General features: G+C 50.4%; 1 protein-coding gene across 2 annotated transcripts; it reads right to left on the reverse strand.

Moving 5' to 3' along the window:
* Positions 1 to 454: 454 nt before the first annotated feature.
* On the reverse strand, positions 455 to 23,735 carry SPARC (secreted protein acidic and cysteine rich). Of its 2 annotated transcripts, none has more exons than XM_059174086.1 (10): positions 23,580 to 23,735; positions 13,540 to 13,609; positions 12,195 to 12,257; positions 11,558 to 11,645; positions 9,941 to 10,062; positions 7,373 to 7,493; positions 5,372 to 5,505; positions 4,536 to 4,684; positions 2,104 to 2,252; positions 455 to 1,663 (listed from the first exon to the last, which is right to left on the reverse strand). In XM_059174086.1, the coding sequence occupies exons 2-10, from the start codon at positions 13,594 to 13,596 to the stop codon at positions 1,635 to 1,637; spliced, it is 912 nt and encodes a 303-aa protein (XP_059030069.1). In that variant the 5' UTR covers positions 13,597 to 13,609; positions 23,580 to 23,735; the 3' UTR covers positions 455 to 1,634. The 2 variants fall into 2 exon arrangements, with proteins under 2 accessions (XP_059030069.1, XP_059030068.1); XM_059174085.1 differs by having other exon boundaries at positions 12,195 to 12,260.
* Between the last annotated feature and the right edge of the window lie 967 nt (positions 23,736 to 24,702).

The raw sequence follows: 24,702 nt of genomic DNA on the forward strand, positions 1-24,702 counted from the left end.
AAGTGCAATAATGAAAGAAGTTCAACACACGGTTCATAAAATTAAAAGTAAGCTTGGGGTGTCTGGTGGCTCAGTAGGTTAAACATCCAGTTCTTAGTTTTGGCTTAAGTCATCATTTCAAGGTCATGAGATCAAGCCCTATGTGGGGCTCCATGTTCAGTGGGGAGTCTGCTTGAGATTCTCTCTCTCCCTCTCCCTCTGCCTTCCCCCAATAAATAAATAAAAATAAAGTGTTAAAAATAAGCTAAATTTGTGCTTATAGAAACCATACATTCCCTGTGTACAAATACACCCCCTGTGTATAAAGAAGCCTATGTGTGCACCAAAGCATAGTAGTGTTTGCAAAAGTTTGCCGTTGTGCAGTTGTGTGTAGACGCCTCTGTCCCTGTATCTGTAGGTCAGGGTAAGGAGGTGTTTAAGATCGAGACGCATGCAAAATCACTCAGGAAGGCAGTTTCTAAGTCGTTACTTTTTATTTTGAAAGATTTGTCAAACTCCCCACGTCGTGGTGAGAGTTTGCACGATTAATAAGAAGCAGCTTTTTCATGAAATGCTTGGAGGTGAACGAGTTCTCAGCCTGTGAGATCCGACCATCCCATTGACTTTGAAGTTTCTCTTGATTAATAGAAGGAAAAAAGGTGGAGAGAGGGAGAAAAGGAGGAACGTGCTAGAAACCGAGGGAAAGACCTCTCATGACAGCTATCCAAATGTGAAAGCAAAACAAAACAAAACAAAACAAAAGCAATTCACCAACTCCACTTTTTCTACTTTGCAATTCTCTACACCTCGCTCTTGACCTTGGCCTTCGTCTTCGGAATGGCCTCCCAGTCCTGCATTTCCCAAAGACAGCTAGGAGGGGAGAAGCCCTGCAGGGTGTGGTGATCCACTCCCCAGGGACCTGGCGGATTCCAGAGAGCTGATGGTCCACCCCGGCTCCCAGAAGTTTGGACTAACAGTCTAACGTGAAAATAAAGGGCACCGAAAGATGAAGGGGTAGAGAATGGTGAGGAACCGGGCTTATGTGAGAGTTAATGTGTTTTCCTAACACAGACTCAGGTCCTTTCTCTGGGTGACAGCCTTCCTACCTGCAGTTCTGGCTGGTGGGTTCTACAGGGCTTTCTCCCACTAGTCCCCCTAGTTCCAGAAACATCCTTGGCAGCCTCACGTGCCTGTTACTTCCCTTTGCCCACCTTCAGGCCACGTGGGGATGACCCCCTGGCAGCCAATACCTTGAAATAAAATGAACACAAAAACTAACTTGGTGAGTACTAGTTTCAAACAGAGAAATGGAGAGAAAAATCTGAAAATGCAGGATGTGTTGAAGGCAGACTTGAGCAAATCAAAGTTCCCACCCATACGCCACTAGGACACGGGGCAGCGCAGCAAATGGTAAGGAGAAGAATGGGACCGTTAGTGGGTGAGCAAGAGGCATCGATGGCCGTGTTATGATTAAGAATGTCATGACTTGGGTTACAATTTCCATTTTTAGCACCGTTAATGTATTCGTTTAAATCTATATTAGCACCTTGTCCCCAGGCAGAACAACAAACCATCCAAACATTTTAAACTTTAGGGGAAACAGGAAGGGGAAGATCAAAGAGGGAGGATCCGGTACTGCAGAAGGAGGCGTGGATTTAGATCACCAGATCCTTGTCAATATCCTCTGCAAAGCAAGAGAAGAAAACAGAATTAGAAATGAGCCTGTATGGAATTGGTGGCTCCCACCCAACCCCGGGCAAGGGTCAGAGGCCTAGCCCAAGGTCACCCAGGAAGCTGGGGACTGAGGACCTTGGTCTCCCTGCCCCTTGGCCTGTCCTGTCATTTACACATGCTGCCAAGTTACCTCCTGTCCCTCTCTGGGTGCCTGCCAGCTCCCAAGATAGCACTAGGCACAGACCGAGTGCTACGCTTGAGGAAGGGAAAGAGAAAGCAGATGGACAAGAAGCCACCTGAGAGAACAAGGCCCACCCAGACAGGGAGAGCAGAGAAAGGAGTTAGCTAGGCACAAAGGAAAGAGCCGGGCCGAGAGGATGGACACACAGATGGCGGAGAGAGCAGAGGGGAGGTGGGGAGAGGACGGGGCCCCTTTGCTCCGACACTCACTCTCCTTGATGCCGAAGCAGCCGGCCCACTCATCCAGGGCGATGTACTTGTCATGGTCCAGGTCACAGGTCTCAAAGAAGCGGGTGGTGCAGTGCTCCATGGGGATGAGGGGCGCACGCAGTGGGGCCAGCTCGGTGTGGGACAGGTACCTGCGGGCAAGAGGGGGAGGGCCTGAGAACACTCCACGAGAGACAGAGGAGAGCGAGCCTGCCCCACAGGGCAGAAGGAAGGGGCGTGCAAACAGAACCGGAAGCCAGGATCCCAGTCTACCTCTTGGTGTACCGTTGACCTCTGTGGGATCTAGTGGCACTTTGTGGCACTGCCCCACTCTGAGCCTCGGTTTCCCCTCCAGCAAAGCAGGGAGAGTTGACCGTAATGTCTAAGAGCCCTTCCAGTTCTGAGATCCCATCGATTCATAAGACAGGTCTCTTGGAGCATTTAACTGTTTCTTAATTGGCTGAGAATCAGGGCACAGAAACTTAAAATGAAAATATTCTGCTATCGGAAGATCGACATCTGCTACGAAACAATGCATGTTTCTCATGGACACAGATTTATGTAGCTGCAAATGCACAGAAAAGAGTCCAGGGCACCTGGACACTCAGTCGGTTAAGCGTCTGACTCTTGATTTCAGCTCAGGTCATGGTTTCAGGGTTGTGACATTGAGTCCTACGTCAGGCTCCACGTGCGCATAGAACTTGCTTAAGATTCTCTCTTTCTCCCTCTGCCCCACCCCACTCTCTCTCTTTTAAAAAAAACAAAACAAAAAACTGTAAAAAGAGACACATCAAAATGATAAGAGTACTTGCTCCCTTCTGGGGAGAAGTGGGAAAGGACTGGAACTGGCGGGAGGGCCAGAAGAACTGAAACCTTCATAGAGCTTTAATTTCTTTAATAACATAATGTGGGAGAGGGAGGTCATCTCATTTCTCTTCCACTGTCCTCTCCTGTTCCTCCAGCCAGCCTTGACTCCAGGGCACATGTATAAATTTTTTTCCTATTGCCCAGAGCCCTCAACTAGTTGTCCTCAAAACACTCTTTCCCAAGGGATCACACTGAGACCAGTTTTCTCTCTAACCCCCAGACCCTCTTGCCCCACCCCCCCAACTCATGGGAGGAACCACACAATGTTTGAACTAGAAGGAGCATTCCTTCCCCTAACATAGTATATCAGTGGGAAAACTGAGGTCCCAAGGGGGTCAGGGATTCAGGCAGCTCTGGGACAAGAAGAGGGGGCGGATAGATCCCCTGGCCCAGGCTGGAGCACTTTCCCAGATGTGTAGTCCCTGTAGCCCCAGCTGGAAACCTCCCTCCTGGTCCTTTCATCCTGGTGGGATCCAGCTGCTCAGCCTGGTGGGATCCAGATGTCCCACTGACTTTTCCTCCCCCCTCCACCGCAAGTGACTCAGTTGGATCCCAGCCATGAAAAGAGCCTGGGAGAGAAGCAGCAGGGAGTTTCCCAGAGCTCAGGAGACCCCAGCCCAGGGGGACTGCCGCCAGGGAGAGCGGGCTCCAGGCACACAGCCTGGACCAAGAATAAGGGGTGAGCCCCCAGAGAGGAGCATCCCTGAAGAGAGTGAGCTCCCCCAGGCACATACACAGGATGGCCCTCCTTCCTACGCTCCTCCAAAAACACAAGCAAGAGGAGACCAGAAAGTTACGTGAGGGTCGTGACCACCACCACTTGGCCTCCCGCGCAGCAAGCCACCACCTGCGCCTTCTGGGAGCCTTTTCACATTTTCCTTCGATTGTGAGAGTAGATCATCACCACAGTGTGAGTGTCCCAGGGGCAGGGACCAGGTCAATCCTGATTAAACACCCCACCCCCCCGACCCCCACCCGCCTAGAATAGCACTGAGCACATAGTAGACGCTCAGGCAGCGTTCATTGGCTGACAGCTGCCCGCCTGTCCACGGCACTTCAGAAGTCATTCAGACGAGAGGCAAGAACAATTAAACCAAGGGCTTGCAATGAGGATGGAATGGGCTCTGTGGATTTATTATGAACCCCCAGGGCCCATTCACCCTGTTGGGCCTGGGTCTCTGGTCTTGCTGAAGGACTGTGACCATGCAGGCTGTCCCCCGCTCCACCCCCCTGCCCCATGGAGTCTCTGTGCTCCTTCCTAGCTCGCTCTCTCACAACTCATGAACACCCAAGGCCAGCAAGCCCAGGGGTCAGGGGGGACTTCCAGTTCCCACCAACTTCTGCTTCTTCTGGCATGAAAATGTATTGTGGCTTTCTTCCCCTCGGGTGTGCATCTTTTCTCCTATGCCCCATCCTCCTGCCTCGGCCCCCACGCAGACTGTGGGCTCCAGGGCTGGGAGCAGCAGAGGTTTTCCAGACCCAGTGCGCCTACCAGCCCTGACCAGTGACGCCGTCTACTCCCACGCCAAGCCAGCGCGGCCCCCTGTGATCCTGAGGGCAGGTCTTACCCATCGATGGGGTGCTGGTCCAGCTGGCCAAACTGCCAGTGCACGGGGAAGATGTACATGTTGTAGTTCTTCTCGAAGTCCCGGGCCAGCAGCTCCACGGGGTGGTCTCCAGCCTCCAGGCGCTTCTCGTTCTCATGGATCTTCTTCACCTGTGAGAGCAGATGCAGTGTGACAAAGGGTCCAAGGGACATGGGCCAGGCCCAGTCAGGGTCCCTCTACCTTGGACAGTCAGCCAGAGCTGGAACAGAGCAGCCACGGCCAAGGTTCAAAGTGAGGGAAGGAAGTGGCAGACACGGGTAGCAGCATCTCATCTGCATAAGTAGAGGCATGGGGAGATCTCAAAGGGCTCTGTCTCCACAGAGCTGTCCCATCAAACTCAGTGGGAGAGTGTGTTAAAATGCAGCTTCCTGGGCCTGGTTTTGCAGGGACACTCATTCTGCAGGCGGGAGGTGGGGTTCAGGAATCTGCATTCTATATGTACTCAAGTGCTTGACAGATCCAGTCAAGTTTAAGGCCCACAGACTCAGAAGGGAAAAGAAATAGGGTAGTTTGTGTCCCTTTTGTTTGACGCTAGGGACTGGACAAAGCGAGCAGGTCTCTTCATTACAGGACTTCTCAGAGTCTTTGAGAAGTGAATGCGTACTCTCAGCCTCCAAAGACAATGAGAAGTCTGTGTCCAGCACCCAGGATAAAGGCACTCATCAGAGCAGGGGCGCAGGCTTACACCTGGGGGCCTAGTTCTAGGAACAGGACTGTGGGCCTCAGCCAGCCCGGGGCCAGGAGCCATCCCAGTGCCAGGCAGGGACGCTGGCACAGGCTGGAAAGAGAGCACTTACCCGCAGCTTCTGCTTCTCCGTCAGAAGGTTGTTGTCCTCATCTCTTTCATACAGAGTGACCAGGACGTTCTTGAGCCAGTCCCGCATGCGCAGGGGGAATTCAGTCAGCTCAGAGTCCAGGCAGGGGGGGATGTCTGGGGTCCAAAACGCAAGAGTTGTCAGCACAGACCCGGACACTCCGAGCCTAAGGGCCTACATGCCGGCCAGGCCCCGCTTCCCACCGCGGGGGCCTTCTCCCACAGCTGCTTCAGTCAGTGGCCTTGGCACAGTAAGTGGCTCGGCCCTTCTGGGCCAGTTTCTTCACACCACAATGAGCATAGGAGATTCTGTGGAGGGAAGAATGCCCTGCAAAGGGAGACACAAGGCTCTCCCCTTGGTCTGATCTGACCTGCTGCGGGAAATGGGTCACCCCAGTGACTCCTGCATCTCTCTATGTGATGGGGCCTGAAAGCAGACGCCCATCCCATGCTGGTCTGCCAGCCATTGGAAGGGGTTCAAAACTGTGAGGCTCAGGAGTAACATTTATCCATAGGCCGAGCTTGGCGGGGGTGGGGAGGTCAGGACTGCTCAGCCACCAGAACGTTCTTCGTGATGATTCCTTCCTAGTCTTTGGAACTTAGAATCCCAGAATGTCAGACCAAGTCCACCCTCTTGCTGGACTTATCAAAGGTCAGCTTGGGGAGAAGGGGCTTGCTCAAGGCCACATTATCAGAGCTCATCCGCCACCCAGGGCATGTGTCTGTCCCGGAGCCTAGAGGCCTGTCCTTCCCTCATCCTAAGTCTAGGGAAAGTTCCCTCTGTGGTTAGGACCACTTCCTTCTCCACCACCAGCCGGGGAGTGGAAGGGAGCATCTGTGGGGGACACACTAGGAGTGGGAGCAAGTGAGCAATGCGCCCGGAGGACAGCAAGGGCCACTTGGTAAAAGGCCCCTTGGCATACTCAGTCTCACTGCGTAAAGGTTCCTATCGACGTTCCTTCCCCAGCCTCCTCCCGGGGCCTTCTTTCACACCCCGGGCCCCATAACCGGGAGAGTGGGGCGGACCACAGGAGAACCTGGTTTTCTCCTCCACTGTTCTGCACTCTGCACACCTGAGGCAGGTGAGTGGCTCTCCCCGGTGCCATCTGGTGCCAGAGCGTACCAGACACACAACATGGGTGTTATCTTGGAGGGGAACCGGATGTGGCCTCGGGTGTTTCAAATGATAAGGAGACTGCCAACGCTGAAGGAGGTACCTGGGCCCATGGAGTCTGTACCTGGCATCACCAACAAAAAGCTAGACAATACCAGAGCGTCCCTTTCCCCCCAACACCTGACTCCCCGGGTTTCTAGAAGAAGGTGGTTAATCATGTGCCTTAAGTGGACAGATAGAAGTGTGATGGAGTAAAAAGGCCAAGAATACGGCAACACTGAGTACCAGGGCCTAAAGGGAACTGACAGGCACACCTCCTATTTTAAGGCATTCAAATTCAAATATTTTAGATAACTTTGTAGGCCCAGGGGTGCCTGGCTGGCTCAGTCAGAAGATCATGAGACTCTTGATCTCAGGGTCATGAGTTCAAGCCCCACATTGGGTGTAGAGATTACTTAATAAATAAATAAATAAAAATTAAAAACAAAAACCACTTTATAGGTGGAGACAGAACATCATTTTTGCTTTACAATGTTGAAGCAGTAAAGGTTTGGGTTAGCCCTGTAGGAGACATCCTGATCATTAAAGAAACAGAATGAGTTGTCTTCGATGCTAAAGAAAAATCCTATAGATTTTTCCACAACTTCCACAACTGTTCAGTCCTTTCTGGGAGGTGTCCTGAATACAGAGCTGAGAGGAAGCTACTCCTAGACAATCCTCTCATTTTATAAATGGCAATCCTGTTAGAGGCTCAGAGAGGGGAAGAGACTTGCCCAGTATCACACAGCATGAGGGCGGCAGAGCCAGCGACCAGGGAGCCCAGGGCTCTCTGTGGGCTGGGAGGCTGGAAGTGCCCAAGGATAGACTCACATTTGCAAGGCCCAATGTAGTCCAGGTGGAGTTTGTGGCCCTTCTTGGTGCCCTCCAGGGTGCACTTGGTGGCAAAGAAGTGGCAGGAAGAATCGAAGGTCTTGTTGTCATTGCTGCATACCTGTTGGCAAAGCATAGAGCACCTCGCCTTCATTCCCAAAGTCCATTGTGGGTACCACCATCTTTGCCCATTTCAGAGACAGGGACACAAAGGGCCAGCAAGGAATGTGATTAGCCCAAGATCACACAGGGAGTTCGTGGTGAGGCTGCACCAAGGTCCTGCTCTCTGGGCTTCCAGACCAATGTGCAGCCCATGCTAAGAGCCACTGCTGGTCTCTGAGCAGAGATATGGCCGAATCAGGCTGAGCTAAGGGAAAACAACCCTGGCATCTCTGCAAAGGATGAATTAAAAAGATGGGGATGGCAGGGGTGCCTGGGTGGCTCAGTGGGTTAAAGCCTCTGCCTTCAGCTCAGGTCGTGGTCCCAGGGTCCTGGGACCGAGCCCCGCATCGGGCTCTCTGCTCGGCAGGGAGCCTGCTCCCCGCTCTGCCTGCCTCTCTGCCTACTTGTGATCTCTGTAAAGTAAATAAATAAAATCTTTGGGGTGCCTGGGTGGCTCCGTGGGTTAAAGCCTCTGCCTTCAGCTCGGGGCGTGGTGCCGGGGTCGTGGGATCGAGACGCGCATTGGGCTCTCTGCTCAGCAGGGAGTCTGCTTCCCTCTCTCTGCCTCTGCCTGCCTCTCTGCCTAGTTGTGATCTCTTTCTCTCTGTCAAATAAATAAATAAAAATCTTTAAAAATAAAGATGGGGATGGCAAAGAGGCAGAGTCTACAGGAAAAAGTTAACACAGCAAGCCTGGAGCTGGTATGCTTAGAAAGACCTGCTTGCGATCTTGGCTGGTAAACAAGTCCCTGCACAGCTGTAAAACTTTCCACAGATGATAAGGATGCCTCACTGTGCCTAGACCCCTTGTACAAACAACACGGTTCACACTGAACGTCTGCTTTCCTTCTGGGAATCAGGAATTTGAGGACGTGCTAGGCAGCACTCAATGAAAACTTTGAGTGCTGAGTCAAATAATGGGCTTCCTTGAGCAGAAACATCGCTCACATGTGGCTGCATCTTCGTAGCTTGGGAGAGAAAGCCTTTTGTGAGACCGCCTCATGCAGCGGAGAAAGGAAGCAAGCCTGCACGCGGATTCTTCCGGACTCTCCCTATGTCTTTTTTTTTTTTTTTGGTCTTTTTTTTTTTCCTTTTTTTTCAGACTCTCCCTATGTCTTGTTCCATTATTCCTTAGCTGTGTATCTTTAACATGTCACTGTACTAAGTCTTCGCTGTGAATATAGCCCAGCACTGAGTCGTGCGAGTTCTCCTAAAGGACGTCTGTCCAGGGAGGTGACCAAGCAGAGGTACTGAGGGCTGAACAAGGACTGTGGCAGTACGTATCTGTGTTAGGAGGCAGGGAGCCTTGTATCATACCTCCTGCACACACTTACTTGGTATTGCTTATCTATCACTGCAGAGGGAGAGTGGATGGGCACTGGTGACCAGCGGGATGCGGGTAACAGGGGTAAGGAGGAGAGAGGAGTGGACAATGATGCTAAAATTTGGAGCCCAGAGGAGAAGTTATATCGGAGAGAGACTGAAGATGAAAAGCCCAGACAGGAAGTTGTGGGAGCAATGCTGATACCAGATTTGCTGTCCTGAGCTGGGTCATCACGAGCACTTTGGTTGTCAGGAGTGGGCACTCAATAAGTAATTGTACAGATGGACAGATAGATGTGATGGATGGATGGATGGATGGAGGAGCCCTACTGGAGGCAGAATGCATGGGTTTTGAAAGATTTTTTTTTTTTTTAAATAGCATAAATAGGCACCCAGGGGATGCCTGGGTGGCTCCGTCCATAAAGCATCTGCCTGCAGCTCAGGTCATGATCCCAGGGTTCTGGGATCAAGTCCTGCATCAGGCTCCCTGTTCAGTGCATAGTCTGCTTCTCCCTCTGTCCCTCCCCACTGCTCGTGCTCTCTCTGTCTCTCTCTCAAATAAATAAAATCTTTAAAAAAATAGAGCATATATTGGGTACTAAGTACTACCTAACAAATCCCCACAAAAGTCCTAGGAAATAAAGACCATTTCTACCCCTGCTTTAGAGATGAGAAAGCGGAGACTTGGAAAAGCTCTGCACTTGGCTAAGATATCACAGCTAACAAGGGCGGAGATGGAATTTGAAGTCAACCTTCCATCAGACCCCAGCACCCACGTTTTTGGATCCGATGCTTTGCTAGGCTGCTCCCAAGCTGAGAAAGCCTCTATCTTAGTGCCTGATGTTCTTGATATGTTCCTTTCCTGGATCTGGTGCACAGCGGGAACCTGCTGGTGCTGAATAAATTATTGCTGGTTGCTGGAGGGACCCACTGACAGGCAGAGCCTTACCTCTACTTTCCTACTATGACTATCTAGTGAGGGGATTTTGAGACTGGAGCTGCCCCATAGAACCACTGAGTCACCAGAGTTCTGGGCAGCCACTCATGTTTTCAAAGGCCCAAGCCCCCAGCCCCCTGGCCTTACCTTCTCGAAATCGCCAATGGGGGCAGGGCAGCTGGTAGGGTCCTGGCACACGCACATGGGAGTGTTGTTCTCATCCAGCTCGCACACTTTGCCGTGCTTGCAGTGGTGGTTCTGGCAGGGGTCTGGTAGAGCACAAGGGCATGTAGTTAGCACTACCAGGTCCACCCCAGCCCACCCAGATGGATCCTGAGGCAGAACTCCTTCTTGGCTCTGGGCAGCCCTCAGTCCTCCTTCCTATTCTGCTGAGCCCAGCAGCTGGCGCTTAAGGGAGAAAATGACTCAGTCTGGAGATTAGAGATTCAGTGTGAGGTCAGGGTTAGGGTCAGGCATATTTTTGGGGAGCCACAGGCTTAATCTGGGACCCAGGAGCACTGGATACCATGTAACTCCCTTGAGGACCAAAGCAACCATTGCGTTCTCAGCTCTCTATTCCTCAATGATAGTGAGGCATTTTTGGGTCATAAAATAAACTTTCAAAAATAAATAAATAAAATAAAATAAACCTTGAATGACTCGGAAAATCGAAAATCGGCTGTTGTCAGGGAGCCAGGGAGCTGAGAGGCCAAGCAAAACAGACTTGAGTGGTCACAAAGGAAAAGGGAGAAGCGCCCTGAGGCCCACACGGAACAATAGAGCCCCAGCTGTGTCTGGTAAACACCGGATGAGGGTGCGCCTGGAGGAGGGAAGGAACAGACTCAGTAGATGGCCCCCTGCTCCAGCAAAAACTCTGTGCCCTCGGGCTGACGGCTCCATCTGGCCGTTTCCTCCTTATGTGTGATGTGGGGTACTTGAGTCATTCTTTATTGGATGGCTGCCCTGCCAGGCACTGGGCCAAGGGCTCTTGTGCCTCATCTCATAACCCCCAACAGCCGTGAGGTAAGGGTCTACCGTCTTCATCGGTCCTATGTTAGAGACGAGGAAGCTGGGCTCAGAGCAGCTAAGCAGGCTGTCAGAGGGCACTCTCAGCGGGAGTCAACAAGTTTAGAGGCAAACCTAGGTGGCTTTGCTTCCCAATTCCATGCTGTTAAACGCCTCGGGTATGACATCTCTCCACTCTGCAGGATGGGGATGCCAGCACAGGCGGGAGGTGGAAGCCCTAGGACGTTTCTCTCTTTCTGGCACCAACTCCAAGCATAGCATTATATGAGCTTTATCAGGTTCCCAGGCCTTACTTCCTCGTGGTTGTATGCAGATCAAATAAGCTAAAGAGTGTGAAAACTCCTGGAGTCCCTTCAAGTCTGCACCCACTTGGGGCATGGGCTGAGACAGAAGTCGTCAAGGAGCGCAGTGACCCCGTGGGACCTGTGCCCTCAGTGGGAATGTGAAACCCAATTTTGGCAAATAGCTGTGAAGGGAGAAGTTCATTTCCAGCCTGGGAACATCCCTTCCTGACACTCAGAGCGTAGACAGCTGGGCTATACACAGATCATGCCCAAATCCCAAAGAAGATGCCCAGCCTTTAAGTCCACGCTGTTTCTCCCCAACAGCCCACCCTGCAGGGAGGAGCCCACCCTGAACTTCCTTGGGAAGGAACCTCATGTAGGCTATCCCCAGGCCCCAAGCTCAACTGGCGGAGGGCAAAGACTAGGTATGACAAGACACGAGAACAGGACCTACTTTCAGCCACCACCTCCTCTTCGGTCTCCTCAGCACCTTCATCAAATTCTCCTACTTCCACCTGCACAGGGTTGGCTCCCACAGGTCCCTGGGGGTGGAGGGAGAAGGATGAGTCCAACGGCTGCTACCCTTGCGGGTAAACACTGGAAAGGACTTGCCCGGAGCTTCAGGTCCCACAAGAGGAGAGACAAGCTGGAAAGTCGTGCCGGGATCAGGGCACAAGGAGCACAAATGCCAGGGTCCAGAATTTAGATGGACTCTTACAGGCCCACTGAGATGCTGCAGAGGCCACCAGGGGTGTTGGGGTAGGAGGGGTACCAAGCCCACCACCCCCGCCAGCCGCACCATTGCAGCTCTCCCTTTGTGTTTGTGTATGGGGAGACTATGGACAGTCACCTAAGAAAAATTGTCCCGTAGCTTAAAAATTAAAAATTCCAAAATCATAGTTCCCAACTCTAGGGGGCCATGTTTGGGAAGCATTCAGGAGCGTCAGGATTGGGGGACACATGGGATTCACGTCTGTGCTGTGTGTGCCCATAGGAAGGGGCAAATGCTTTGTTCCAGGGTCAAGACCCCACAGCACTCATCCGGTTTCTCCACAGAATGAAGGTGGAGTCTGGGATCCCTAGCCACCTACCTTTGCCACCTCAGCCACGGTTTCCTCTACCACCTCTGTTTCATCAGGCAGGGCTTCCTGTTGCTGCTGGGAAGAGAAAATGTGTTTCAGAGAAGTCAAGGCCAAGGCCAGCTTTGGCTCTGAAGTGCCTCCAGCCAGTGGAGCTAGGAGAGCAGCTCACTGGAGAGCCCCACCGCTGTGCCTCAGGGGCTACCATGGGTAGGGTGACGAGGACAGAAGAGAAGCCAAACACAGGGGCCCTATGGAACTCTGGAGCCCCCCCCCCTTTAGAAATTTTATATCTGGGGTGTCTATCAAAGATTTAGCTTGGAGAATCATTTCCATTGCTTTGAACTCCTATGAATCTGAAGACCACTAATGCAAACCAACCCCTTTCAGCTTAGAGTGGGACCCACAGAGACACACAGGCAGGAACATCATGCATTTTAACAGAAGTCATTACCTTCCCCACAAGTACAATACTATTATTGTGATTTTGTGACTCCTTCCTGCCATGTCAACTTGGAGTAAGAAGAAGCAAGATAATATACAGCTCTGAGGTGTCTGGCCGCCTGGGGCTTCTTCTAAAAGTAATGCTAACCCTGCCCAATCTTCTGACAGAATCCACCTGCCAACGTCTAGCATCACTCACACCTCCTAGTGGAGAGAGGATGGGGGAATCAGGGGTTGAGAGAAACTGTCTGCGCATGCTCCTTCCTCCCTCTCCCAGTAATGGCTCCTGTTTAGCTTTGGACAACCATTACTGGCCCCCTGCATGCAAGTCTTGGAGGGACTGTCTGTCCATCAGGGTGCTCCACACTCCCCTGGCCAAGAAGCAGAGCCAGGACCCAAGCTCAACCAGATGGGTTTGCCTTAAATTGTTTTTTAAGTCTTCTTGACCCATTTTCGCAAGACACAAAACTGCTGGAGCGGGTCCATTTGGATGGTGACATCTCCAAGACACTCTTTGTTCTTACCTCCCAGATCCTGAACCTACCCCCTTTTCCAGTCCTCCCCAACACCTTTGACTTTACAATTTACCCCTGTAACCTTCCCCTACCCCCCAACCCCCATTTGGCCAGATTGCAACGGGATAATCCTCACTGATCTGGAAACTAACCAGCCCGCTCTGTGGATGCTAAAAGTTCACCTTCTCCTTACATGGAAATCTCTCGTCCCTGGACTCTCCATCCAGTGGTGGCCATCTCAATTTTTCTCCCATGCTTACCAGTGTACGAAAAATTCTTTTTCAAAAAATAAGGGAAATAATGAGATAGGGAAGTCCCTGACCCCTCCAAGCAACCAGGGGCCAGTGCCACGAAGTTGGCGGTGGAAGACCAAGCAGATATGCATTCCAGGTACTTACAGGAGCTGCCAAGGCCCTCCCGGCCAGGCAAAAGAGAAAGAAGATCCAAGCCCTCATGGTGCTGGGTACCCTGTGAAGGGACAGAGAATGAGATTTGAGTGAATGGGCGTCCTCTTGATGGAGAGCTCCTTCTGACGCTGGATTCCTGTGATACGTGAGGTCATTTTAGACGGTGCGTGTTAAGTTATAGTGAAAGATGTAAGAGAAATTTGCTTCTACTCAATCCCCTTCCAATCCCGACTGTATGAAGAGAAAGCCTCGGTTCGGGGCTAAGATGTCTTAAATACCTTCCAAGCACTTATCTACCTCCTTTGTAACAGAGAACAGGCCTCTGGCTCAGGGGCTCCACAGGAAACTATATTCAGCTGGAATTCCAACGAAGTTGTTTTGTCTTCTTTGTGTTTATTTTTATAGATTCCTTCCATTTATGACAAGAGACAAAGATTTTTCCATTTATGGTTAGGATATGGAGCCTCGTTTGTCAGTACATTTATTGAGGTTTTTAAATAGTGGTTCAACAAAGGTGCTTGGCTAACTAAGTCAAGCTTGGACGATACTGAGTCAGATCGTCTTCAAGGACCCTTAAATCCCTGATGTTCTAGGATTCTTTTTTATTTTTTTTTCTTATCCTCCTAACCCTCCTCCTCTTCCTTTTCCTCCTCCTTCCTAATCCCTCTGAAGGAAGGAGGGGGATGGGCAGAGCTAATAGGCAGAAGCCTCCTGCTAATTTGAGACAATGAGATCTACCTTCTAAAACAAAGAACAATAGTCTTGGAGTGTGACCAGTGGAAACTTGAGGGTAGCCACATTTTTCTACCCCGAAGGGACAAGACCTCTCTGGATCCTCTAAGGAAATTATCCAAACACTTGGATGTGTTCGTATTTTCTCCTCTTTTCCCTTCAGAGCTAAAGGATGTTAGCTGAGATCTAGAATATTCTCCTGCCCTGATCACTGCTGCTGAGACCTCACTCTCCAGATGCTGAGCTCTTTACTCCAAAAATCTCATGACTACAAAGGATTTGGGAGCAGAATCTTCTCTGATGGTTCCCTGCCAAAACGCCATCTCTCACAGAGGAACAATAGGGAGACATTTTATTTCATGTTCTCACTAGATGGCCTTCTACTTCCAAATGGCTTTAGAAAGCTCTCTCTTGTAGGGATCTAAATTTGCCTCCCTCAAACATCTGGTCTACTCTGTTCCTCCTCCCGGGGCTACACAAAACAAGAGTGCCCCCTTGGCCCTGAGCAGCTTTTAGTCAAGGTGAGCTGTAGCCATGTCTTCCCTCTTCTGCCCCCACAAATTTCTATATTGGGCTCATCATCCCTAGTTCTTTCCAAAACTTTCCAACTGACCAAGCACCGTGGAGGTACGCTGGCATCATGAAAAATTAAAATTAAAATTAAAATTAAAATTAATAAATAAATAAAACCTTGGCTTGGAATTCAGTGCCAGGGATCCTTGATCTGCCTCAAAACTCTCTGGGTGTATTGGTTAATGGCTTGTCCTCTCTAGACCTTGTCTCCACTTCCATTATTGTGAGGGTTAGACTAGGTAAGCTTTGAGGTTGTAGGGTGGGTTCTTGAAATGCCCTTAAAATGTTGCAGGCACATGCTGGTCTTGGCCTGTGTCATCACCTGTGAAATAACCCTTCTTCACTTGGATTACAGTATTCAAACAGTAGAAACAGGCAAAGGAAGAGTAGACTTCATACTGGCCCTTTATGGTATTAAAATAGACACAAACCCTCATCTTTTATTTCATGGCATGTGTATGAAATAAAACTAACAGAAATCTAGAGGAATCAGCCTGGGGGCCTGGCATTGCTTCACTCTGGCTCTGACTCCCAGAGGAGTCCAGTCTTGCCTTTCCGGACAGTTGTTAGAATGTTCCTGCCCCATACAGTTGTATGCTTGTTCCCTCCCAGGCCTAGAGGTGGAAAAATCTCCCTGCTTCCTTTCCCATTTGGAAGATACAAGCAAGACAACCCCGGCCTATGATTTTATGAATGGAACAGAAGAGGAAAGCATCAATGGAGGACTTGTCTGAGACTGTTTGAAGTCAAAGGGGCAGAGTGAGACTGCTAGCTAGAAACACAGAAAGGTGTTGTCTGGGCTCCAGTGACAGAAGTCGTGTCAGGGACTTGACTAGTCCATGCTAGGACTGGAAATGCAATAACCTTCCTGGAAAACCAACATCACCGGAGTCTGCATCCTTCATCTGAACGGAGCAACCACGCTCCCCTTTCTGACCAAGGAAGGGTCAGTTGTTCAGCTTTTTTGTCTGTCCTGCCTCCCCCACTTCCTGCACTTCTTTCCCAGTGGCACACTCACACTTCCTGCTGCTGGTTTTACAGCCAGAACTGAAAAATAATTCTAAATCTTATAGTGCTTTTAGTGTTTAAAGGCCTCACATCCCATGGACACAGAAAAGGCATGAGAGAGGCCCTAGTCCCACTTTCCCGATGAGCCTGTGGTTGAAAGCAGGAAATCGTGCAACACTCAGGCCTCTTGTAAGTCAGACTGCCTTGACTAAGCCCCTTCTCGTGGAGCTGGGTAGAGCCTAATAGGGACTATGTTCCATCCGTTGGGGGAGTGGAGGAGAAAGGCAGAAAGCGCCAGTGTTTAAAAAAAGAGAGAGAGAAAATCTTAGAGAAAGAGTTATTTTCCAAATCTGGGGTTCTGCCCAGTGCCCAGTGCTCCATTGCCAGTCCCAGAACCCTATCCTTCCAGATGATGGGAGGAGAAGGAAGGGCCACAGCTGGACGGTGCTTCCTGCACAGCCATCCTTCCTACATGTATAGGAGACCTCCCTGAGGCTCTCTGAAATGGGTCTGACACCCATCCTACACAGTCATGGGGGGCGGCCATAACCCCAGGAGGCCAGAACACAGAATCAAACCCCAGTATTCAGAACACATCCTTTGCCAATCAAACCTAGATCTGGTACACTCAGTGAAAATTTCAACAGCTTTGTAGAAATGACTAGTATTAAATGAAAACTCCTTCCTTCATATCTCTTTAGTTTATGAGGATGCCTCTGTCTATCCTTTCCGTCCAAGAATCCCAGTGGAGGCTCAAGGCGTGTCTTGCTGTCCCGCAGTGCAGGTGAGAAGACTGAGGCCTTGAGAGGGGAGGAAATCTTCAAAGAGTCCCAGGGACTGAGTGGCAGGGCTGAATGAGAACCCGAGCAGCCCTGTTCCACCACTGGCCAGCTCTTCATCTCACAGTTTCTCTTGGCAGCTGCTCTCTCCCAGGTGCTCACCTGAATGGAGCCCAGTTGGGCTGTGAACTGGCCCGAGGTCCAGGGAAAGAAGCCTGGACCAGGGCAGGAACATGCAGTGTGTTTCCCTTGGCTTGGTGGTCATCAAACGCAGACACTGCTCACCCCCACCCCACCACCGCCTCCTCCCCCTGTTCCGTACATCAAGTCCCTTCCTTTTGCCTTTATTTGCTCTGGAGATGGCTGAAAACCCGTCCTTGGCTGCCAGCAGGACCCGAAGCCGAGGTCACTTCTCTTTCTTTAGAAAGACTCTGGGGATGGAAAAGTACAGCCAGCCCCCCAGTTCATCTCCCTCAAAATATAAAGGGCCTCCTTTGGGCTCTCCCTGGACACTGAAAAGTCTCTGAATGTCACAACTGGGGGAAATCTCAGAATCATGGAATTTTAGATTGCCGGTCTTGGAATCACGGGCTCTGAAGAACAAGAAGCACAGAATCTGAGTTATAATCATCAAATCCGATTTGAGTAGAAAGAGGTTTACAGAGCAGTGCGGTCTAACAGAAGCCTTCAGAGATGATGAATTTGTTGTGTCAGCATCGTCCATTAAGAGAGCTACTGACCACATGTTGCCAAGCTCTTGAAATATTGCTGGTGTAAACGAACTGAATTTTTAATCAGATTTCATTTTAATTCATTTAAATTTAAGTAGCCCCGGGGGCTAGTGGTGACCACATGAGAGTGATTATAAAGGTAACCAGTGTTTATGCAGAGTGGTTATGCAATGTAGCATAAAGGCAAGCACAGGGACTCTGGAGACAGAATGTTTAGACTCAAATCCTCGCTCTACCACTTAGCCACTGTGTGACCTTCAGAAAGGGACTCTCCCTCTCTGGGCCTCAATTCATTTCTTCATCTATAAAATGGAAATAACACACCTACCTTGAAAGGCTCATGGGTGATTTATATGAGAGAATACAAGAAGTAAGCAATGTTGTTTGGAAGAGCACCGTAAACCCACAGATCCCAGGATCTCCATCCCCCTCAAGAATCCAAGGCAAGAATCCAGGCTCTTTGTCTTCAGCCCAGGGAGAAAGGGTGTTGAGGTGGAACAAAGGAGACATTGCTCCTGTTGGTCAAGGGGACACCAGCCCAGCCTCCAGAGAACAGAGTGACGAGGCCTGGGCCCCAGGCTGGCCTCTTAGTTGGGCTGCTGACGCAAACCAAGCATCTCTCTCCCACTGTTTGGCTTGGAAACAAGGGTTCCAAGAACACACGTTCCTGGTAAACAAGCCCGAAGAGAGAAAAACAAGTCTGGAGGCTAATAAAGGAACCCCCTCTGTGAGCCAGGCCCGCCAGGGAGCTGAGACTTGGAAGGAGGTCCGAGCCAGGCCAGAGAGGCGCCGCCACAGCCGATGAGGCCACACTGGCTGGCTCCCGCCTGGGAACAAGCACAGCCACCCAGAGGTGGTCTCGTGACAAGCACGTCGGGAGTCCCGGGATGCCGTCTTGGCGGTGCTGCTCCCAGCTCACTGTGCAAACTTAGAGAAGCCTCCTCTCCTCCTTGGACCACAGCTGGCCCTGCTCATCTGCACAGTGGGGAGGTTGTTTTAGATTGGCACTGTTCAAAATTATGTAAGCCCTCTCTTTCAACGAGGTCTTCTGGGAAGTCCAATATTTGAAGTAGCTAAAAGCCTTTCGCATTTGTTGAAACATGAGTTCACTATAATCTGTTCAACGAATCAGCTTGAAATTTTAAAAAAAAAACAGCAGGTCCGCAGGAGTTGAGATGGGGACGAAAGTCCTCCCCACTCAGACGCCCCTGTGATGCCCTCGAGCTTCTCTGGGTTCTCCTAGGAACACAGTCTGAAAACCCTGGGGCAAGATGGTCCCTGAGATTTCTTTCAGACCTGACTTTCTAAGTCAGCTCAGGCAGAAGCCTTTCAGAGTATCACCCCCCTCTCCCCAAACCTGTCCCTTGACTCTGCTTCCAATTTTAATATTTCTTACCGGAAGGGAAGAAGCTAGGGGAAAATTTTAGGGTGTTATGGGTGCTCAAGCCTAGGAGTGAAGTGGTTCTGGGGCGACTCCAAAGCGGCCCTGGAGTTTGGGACTAGAATCGCCTAACTGAGGTTCCATAAAGGCATCTAAGATGCCACGTTTCACTGTTTCCTGGTGGTTAGGAGAGGCCCAGGGTGGAGCTTCAGGGTCTCTTCCTTGGCTCCCTCTAGGGGCCACTGCTGCATCAGGGTGACCACAAATGGAGGGGATGAGAAAGAAATCAGAATCCAGGCTGTCACATACCAAAGATAACAAATACATGGTGGAAATGTCTCCACCTTCTCCTGCCCCATGCATGTGGCAGACATTACTAATCGATCACATGCTTTCTTCCCCCAAAGTGCAGAGTGGCATCTGAATCCTGAATACAGCTCTTCTGGCAGCCACTACCAATGGACTGGTATTGTCAAGCCAGGAGACCCCTCTATGCCATGATTCTGATTTTAGAGATAAAGGAATTGAGGCTCAGAGAGGGGAAAATAACTCACTCAAGGATCACACAGCAGGCTGATGTCGATGCTAAACTTCCAGATGTTCAGAAACATCGAGATGTTCACCTTGTTTGGCTGTTTCTTTTCTCATCTGATCAGTCTGGGACCCTAATTCTATGACTATCATGAGATGACCCAGAGGGATCCCCAGATGAGAAGGTTAACATCAAGTTTCTGAAAGAACCCAGTTCTGGACAGAGTTGATTATTTTTATCCATATTTTTTTCTATAGACACTAAGCTCCATCCCTTGAGAGTGAGGGTAGAGCTAATTTCCTGCCTAAGACATCTCTTTCTCCTGGATAAGAGGAGGCTGCTTTTCTAAATAATTCTGCCAAGTCACTGCTTGCTGACCCTGGGTCTGCCCAGCCCAGGCATCCCGGAGTTCAGCGTTGGGGTCGGGATCTGGGCTCTATGCTGTAGAGAAAAGGTAATAGCTTCATTAATCCCCAGGTTCGCTGAGAGCTTAGCTCCAGCCCTCTCTTTCCTCCTTTAAAGACGGATGAAGAGAGACATAGTCTTAGCCACATTTTGGGAGCCTCATGGCAAAGCCCTGAGGGCTGGGATAGGCCACACTGGCCCACAAAGAGAGAAAGTATCACTGTCACTGATCATCCACAGGGCTTATTGCCTGTGGATGTACAGGCGTGAAACCAAAGTGACCAGTTGGAAACCATCAAAGAAAGGAAGGAAGGAAAGAATTCGAAAGGAAGGAAGGCAGGACGGGAGGAAGGAAAGGAGAATGGAAAGTGAACATTTGGACATTTCTGAGCTTCTGAAAGTTAGGCTCAGACATCAGTTGGCTGTGTGACCTTCAGTGATTATCCTCCCTCTCTGATCCTCACTTTCTCTCCCTGTAAAGCACGGCCAGTGATTTGGTCCTGTATGTGTCCAACATGTCTGCCCCCTCATTGTAACCCGTAGTTATGTCTGGCTATGCACATCAGCGCGTGGCTACAAGTGGCAGTCGCATCTGCGCACCTGGCAGTGTGTCTGTCACAGTGACCTACAGCCTTGAGGACATCTGCGTGAAGCTGTGTATGTGTGAGTGTCCACCGGGCTCAGCATCTGTCTGTTGGGGCCCATGTAGGTCAGCGCCCGGGTTTGTACGTGCATCAGGTTGTATACCTGGAACTTGTCTGTGAGTCAACGTATGCCTCAGCGGGAGGCGTGTGAGAGCGCGGCCTTCTGTCTTGGCCCACATACAGAAGCATTTATTTTTAGCTATGCCAGTGGGTGCCTGTTGGTAAAATCGATGTTTACAGTCTACATCCTTGTGGGTTTGTGTCCGTCCCTGTTGATCTCTGCACACTTGGCTACCTAGCTAAATAACATGAAGTCCAAATATTCTCCTGTTTACCTCACATCCTGAGCTCTTGACTTTTCTCCACCGTCCTTTCCTATTTATAGTTTATTCATAGCAAGGGAAGTTGCTCTTGTAAATAGCAAACCCCAGCCATGCTCTTGGTTGACAAGTCTCTACAGATGGACAAAGATTTTAGCAGGACTGTTACGCAACTCAAGATCCATTAGCCCCTCCTCTCTTGTTTCCTTTCCAACTAGGGACTCAGGGGTTAAAAATGTAGGCCATCTATTTCTTCTCATGAAAGCAACCTCTGGGATTTAGGTTTGCAGGACTTTGAACCTGGAAGGACCCCTGGAGACCACCTAGATTTCTCATTAAACAGATTAGGAAACTGGAGGCCCAGGGAGGGGAAGGGTCTTACCCAATGTCACTCACTGTGAGTTGTGACTCGCCTGTGCCATCCCCTTGGCCAATGTTCTTTTCACACTGGAGGGTACAACACTCTTGGGAAATACAAAGGTGCCCAAATCAAAATGGATTTAAACATTTATTTTGTTTAAGTGTGCCTGTTAGCACTTTTAATAAAGAGAAATTATAAGCAAACCCCAGAATGATAGAGTGCCAGACCAAAAAAGCTGGAAATGATTTCACCAAGTCTTTGCATGCCCTGAGTTTATCAGTTCTAAAAACCCGGCTGCATGGTGGGCTTGGGGGACCACAGTGTACCAACTGTTTCCTGCATAGCATCCCATTTCTTCTACATGATATCCCTTCATGGTGACCGTTGTTGCTACTCTTTAATCAAGGGATAAACTGGGGCTCAGAACAGAGAATCAGTTAAGTCAAGGTCAAATGGCACCTCCCGAAGGAACTAACGGCAGTGCAACTCAGGTCTCCAACCTTCCAACGCCGGATCAAGGAGGCTATCACAGCCCCACAGCTGCCCTGGGATCCTGGAAGATCTGTAGGGCTGGACCTGGAGTTTGCTGTCCTGATATTTGGGGATTGAGTAGGGTGGGGGACATTCAGATGGAGCCTGAGGTTCTGAGTGTTTCAGTGTCCCCTCTCAGCCAGCAGGCAGAGACCCTGAAAAAAAGGTTACCGTGGCAACTCACATTCCTCCCAGAGTGAGTCATGGCAAAGAAGAGCCTTTCAGTGGGTGGGACTTGGAGAAAGTTTCAAAAGTTGATTCCTTCTCCAGGCACCCCATTCCCCCCTCCCCCTCCCTCCTCCCTTTGCTTCAGGCTTTGTCGATGTGGCAGCAGAGCACTGTGAGTTAACCCTCTCTTCCCCAAACACGCCCTTTCAAAATTGTTGGTCCCCCTGCGAATATACATCTGCTTCCAGTCCCACACTCCATCTCCCACATCCTCATGCCCTCCAGCCCTTTGGGAAGTAGTACATCCATTGGAGTATATCTTAACACTAAAGGCTGTGAATGCCTCTTGTTCTTGTTCTCTCTCTCTCTCTCTCTCTCTCTCTCTCACACACACACACACACACACATACTACTACTACTACTACTATACATAAAATGTAAGTGGCTCACAAATATCTTAAAGCCCATTCAAAGGCCAGTCCCTGGATTCTGGTTTAAGAGACTTCCCCTTGAAAGTCTCAGATGACATCAGGCTCCCCAAAGACCATCAAGTCTAACCTTCTAACTTTACAGATAGGGAAACTAAGTCCCAAAGACTTACCTAAGACAGCACATAAAATGTGTGTCTTAAGGCTCCCAACCTACTTCTTATTTGCTTCTCATTCTCCCATCGGCACTTGGAGAAGATAGAAATTTAACCCTAGAGAATTGCTAGTAAGAACATTCTCCCCGTGTTCTGTGTAGAATGCTGTCCTTTCTGGAGGAAAACGTGGGCCTCTCTGTTCTCTCTTGAGCAGACTGGGCTTCCTTGAAGACATGCCTCATCTCAGTGCCCCCTTTTCCCTTAGTGTTCCTTAGACCCCAGGAAGTCCACTCACCAACCAGCCAACAGAGCCAAGGAAGGCAGAAAGAGTGTGTCCAAAGAGGACTTAACATCCTAAAAGGCTAGACACCGTTTCCGTGTAGAGTGTGGACTTTCTAAACAAGGAGGTGTGAGAGAGTTGCCCAGGGACTTTCTCTGGCTTGCCTTCCCCCACCCCCCTTCTTGGAGCACATCCCCCACCACACCCAGCCTCCCATAGGACCCAGAAGCTTGGTTGGATATCAGATGTCTGGGGTCTTCAGATCTATGTACACTAAGGGCTACTGCCAGTAAGTTCCTGTGCTTACACCCCCGGCAGCCCAGGGTGGGAACAATGCCTAACCCGGGAGTGACTATCTGACGGTGCTATTTTGGAGTGCCTGTGTTGGGGGGAGGGGGCCAATGAGGGAGAATTTCAGGGAAATGGGAACCTTCCCAGAGGGGCTGATTCGAGGTCGAGACACCCACCCCACTCTGTTTGCCTTCTAGGGTTCAATTTATCATTCGTGCAAAGTTCCTTTTGGAAAACAGAACCCCGGACGGAAAACCTAGTCTAGGAAGAGTCTTCTCCTGGAATGGGGCGCAGGACAGACCCTAGCTGCCAGCGGGCCCCATGCAGCTGTGACCAGATCAGATTCCTAGGAAAGCAGGCTGCCACATTTGCAAAGGGAGCCCAGAGGCTAAGCCGGCAGCCTCTGAAACCAGAGAGGCAGGCACAGACAGAGACAGAAACAGAGAAAACACTCTCCCAAAGACACAGTGAGATTGTTTTCTGCAAACCTGAAAGGGAGACCGAGTTATACCACCTGAAAAGCAACAGGCAGTGAGTCCAAGGCTCCAGTCCTTAGTGGGAGCAGTGATGGTGCCCAGAGGAGACGGGTACTCATCCCTGACCCAGCACTTCCCAGCACAGCTCCTCTTTCTGTACACAAACTGCAGGAGGGAACTAGGGGGTCGGGGTGAGCACCCAGAGGAGGGAAAGGCCGGGCAGGGGTCGTGCGTACCTCAGTGGCAGGCAGGTGGCTGGCAGAGCGCACTCCGGGCGGTGTGAAGGTCTGCAGGAATGTGGAGGGTTTAGAGCCCAGCAACAGGAAACCACTCAGAGCTCTGGGCTGGGTCTCTCTCCCCTCCACCCCTCGGTCCCTCCTCCTCCTCCTCCTCTGTCTCCTCCTTCTCCCCTCCCCCTTCTCCCCACCTCCAAAGCCCACTAGGTCTTCCATTTCTCTCCTCCTCCCCTTGTGGTGGGCTGTCCTGACCAGACTCCCCAACCCTGCCTGCTTCGTGGGTTCCCGGGCTGCTGCCTGTACACTCATGGAGCTCCAGGGCTGGAAGGGTCCACAGGAATCATCTGCAACCACCTCCTCCTTGTTCAGAAGGGAACTGAGGCTTGGAAGGGCCAGGGATTACCCAAAGGCCCCCAGGGACAGAACCAGGACACGGACAGAACCAAGCCCAAGTGTCCTGACTTCCTGACCAGTGATCTTTACAAGATTAGGAAATGCGCCGGAGGGCATTACCAGTTCTAGGGGACTGTATCTGTGACAAAGGCAAAGCCAAGACTCGCCTCTGTACAGACAAGATGGGGAGTACGATCTAAAAATAAGAACTCTGACTCTAGTTGCACCAGGAATAGACATATAAGAGATTTGCTTTCTAGCTGGGGAGTCTGTATCATCAGTATAGAATAGATAATAATCTTAGAAGTAACAACAGCCAAGGCTTACAGAGACTTCATAGTCTTCAGCAGCAACCCCTTGACTTAGATAAAGTTACTGTGCCCATTTTACTAATAAGGAAACAGAGGCTCAATGAGGCTAAGTCACTTGCCCAAGATCACCTGCTTTACAGGGGTCTGGGCAGGCTGAGTCCACCACCGTTGGACTGGTTCACTCTTGTGCTACATGAACTTCTCAGTGCAATAGGTCTTGGTTGAAACTTTATGAGGATATTGATGAATGTTGAACGTTCGTAAGTGCATTCATAGAACTCTGAGGGATACAAGAATTAATATCTGGTCCTTGTCCTACAGGAGCTTTGGAGCTTGCCAAGAGGGCCTGCCTTACGGATACACCCACTCCCACGAGTGGTATAGACTGTGAGGTTTATCCCAGGGCTCAGAGTGGAGGG

This window comes from Mustela lutreola, chromosome 5, assembly GCF_030435805.1.
Source record: "Mustela lutreola isolate mMusLut2 chromosome 5, mMusLut2.pri, whole genome shotgun sequence".
NCBI lineage: Eukaryota > Metazoa > Chordata > Mammalia > Carnivora > Mustelidae > Mustela > Mustela lutreola.

Bases quoted from the DNA above. Each gene is read 5' to 3' on its own strand.
- SPARC (XM_059174085.1), bottom strand. From the start codon at position 13,596: ATGAGGGCTTGGATCTTCTTTCTCTTTTGCCTGGCCGGGAGGGCCTTG. The intron at 10,063-11,557 runs GTAGGTCCTGTT...GTGCTCTACCAG, and splicing joins AGAGGAGGTGGTGGCTGAAA to ACCCCTGCCAGAACCACCAC. The intron at 1,664-2,103 runs GTGAGTGTCGGA...CTTGCTTTGCAG, and splicing joins CTGCTTCGGCATCAAGGAGA to AGGATATTGACAAGGATCTG.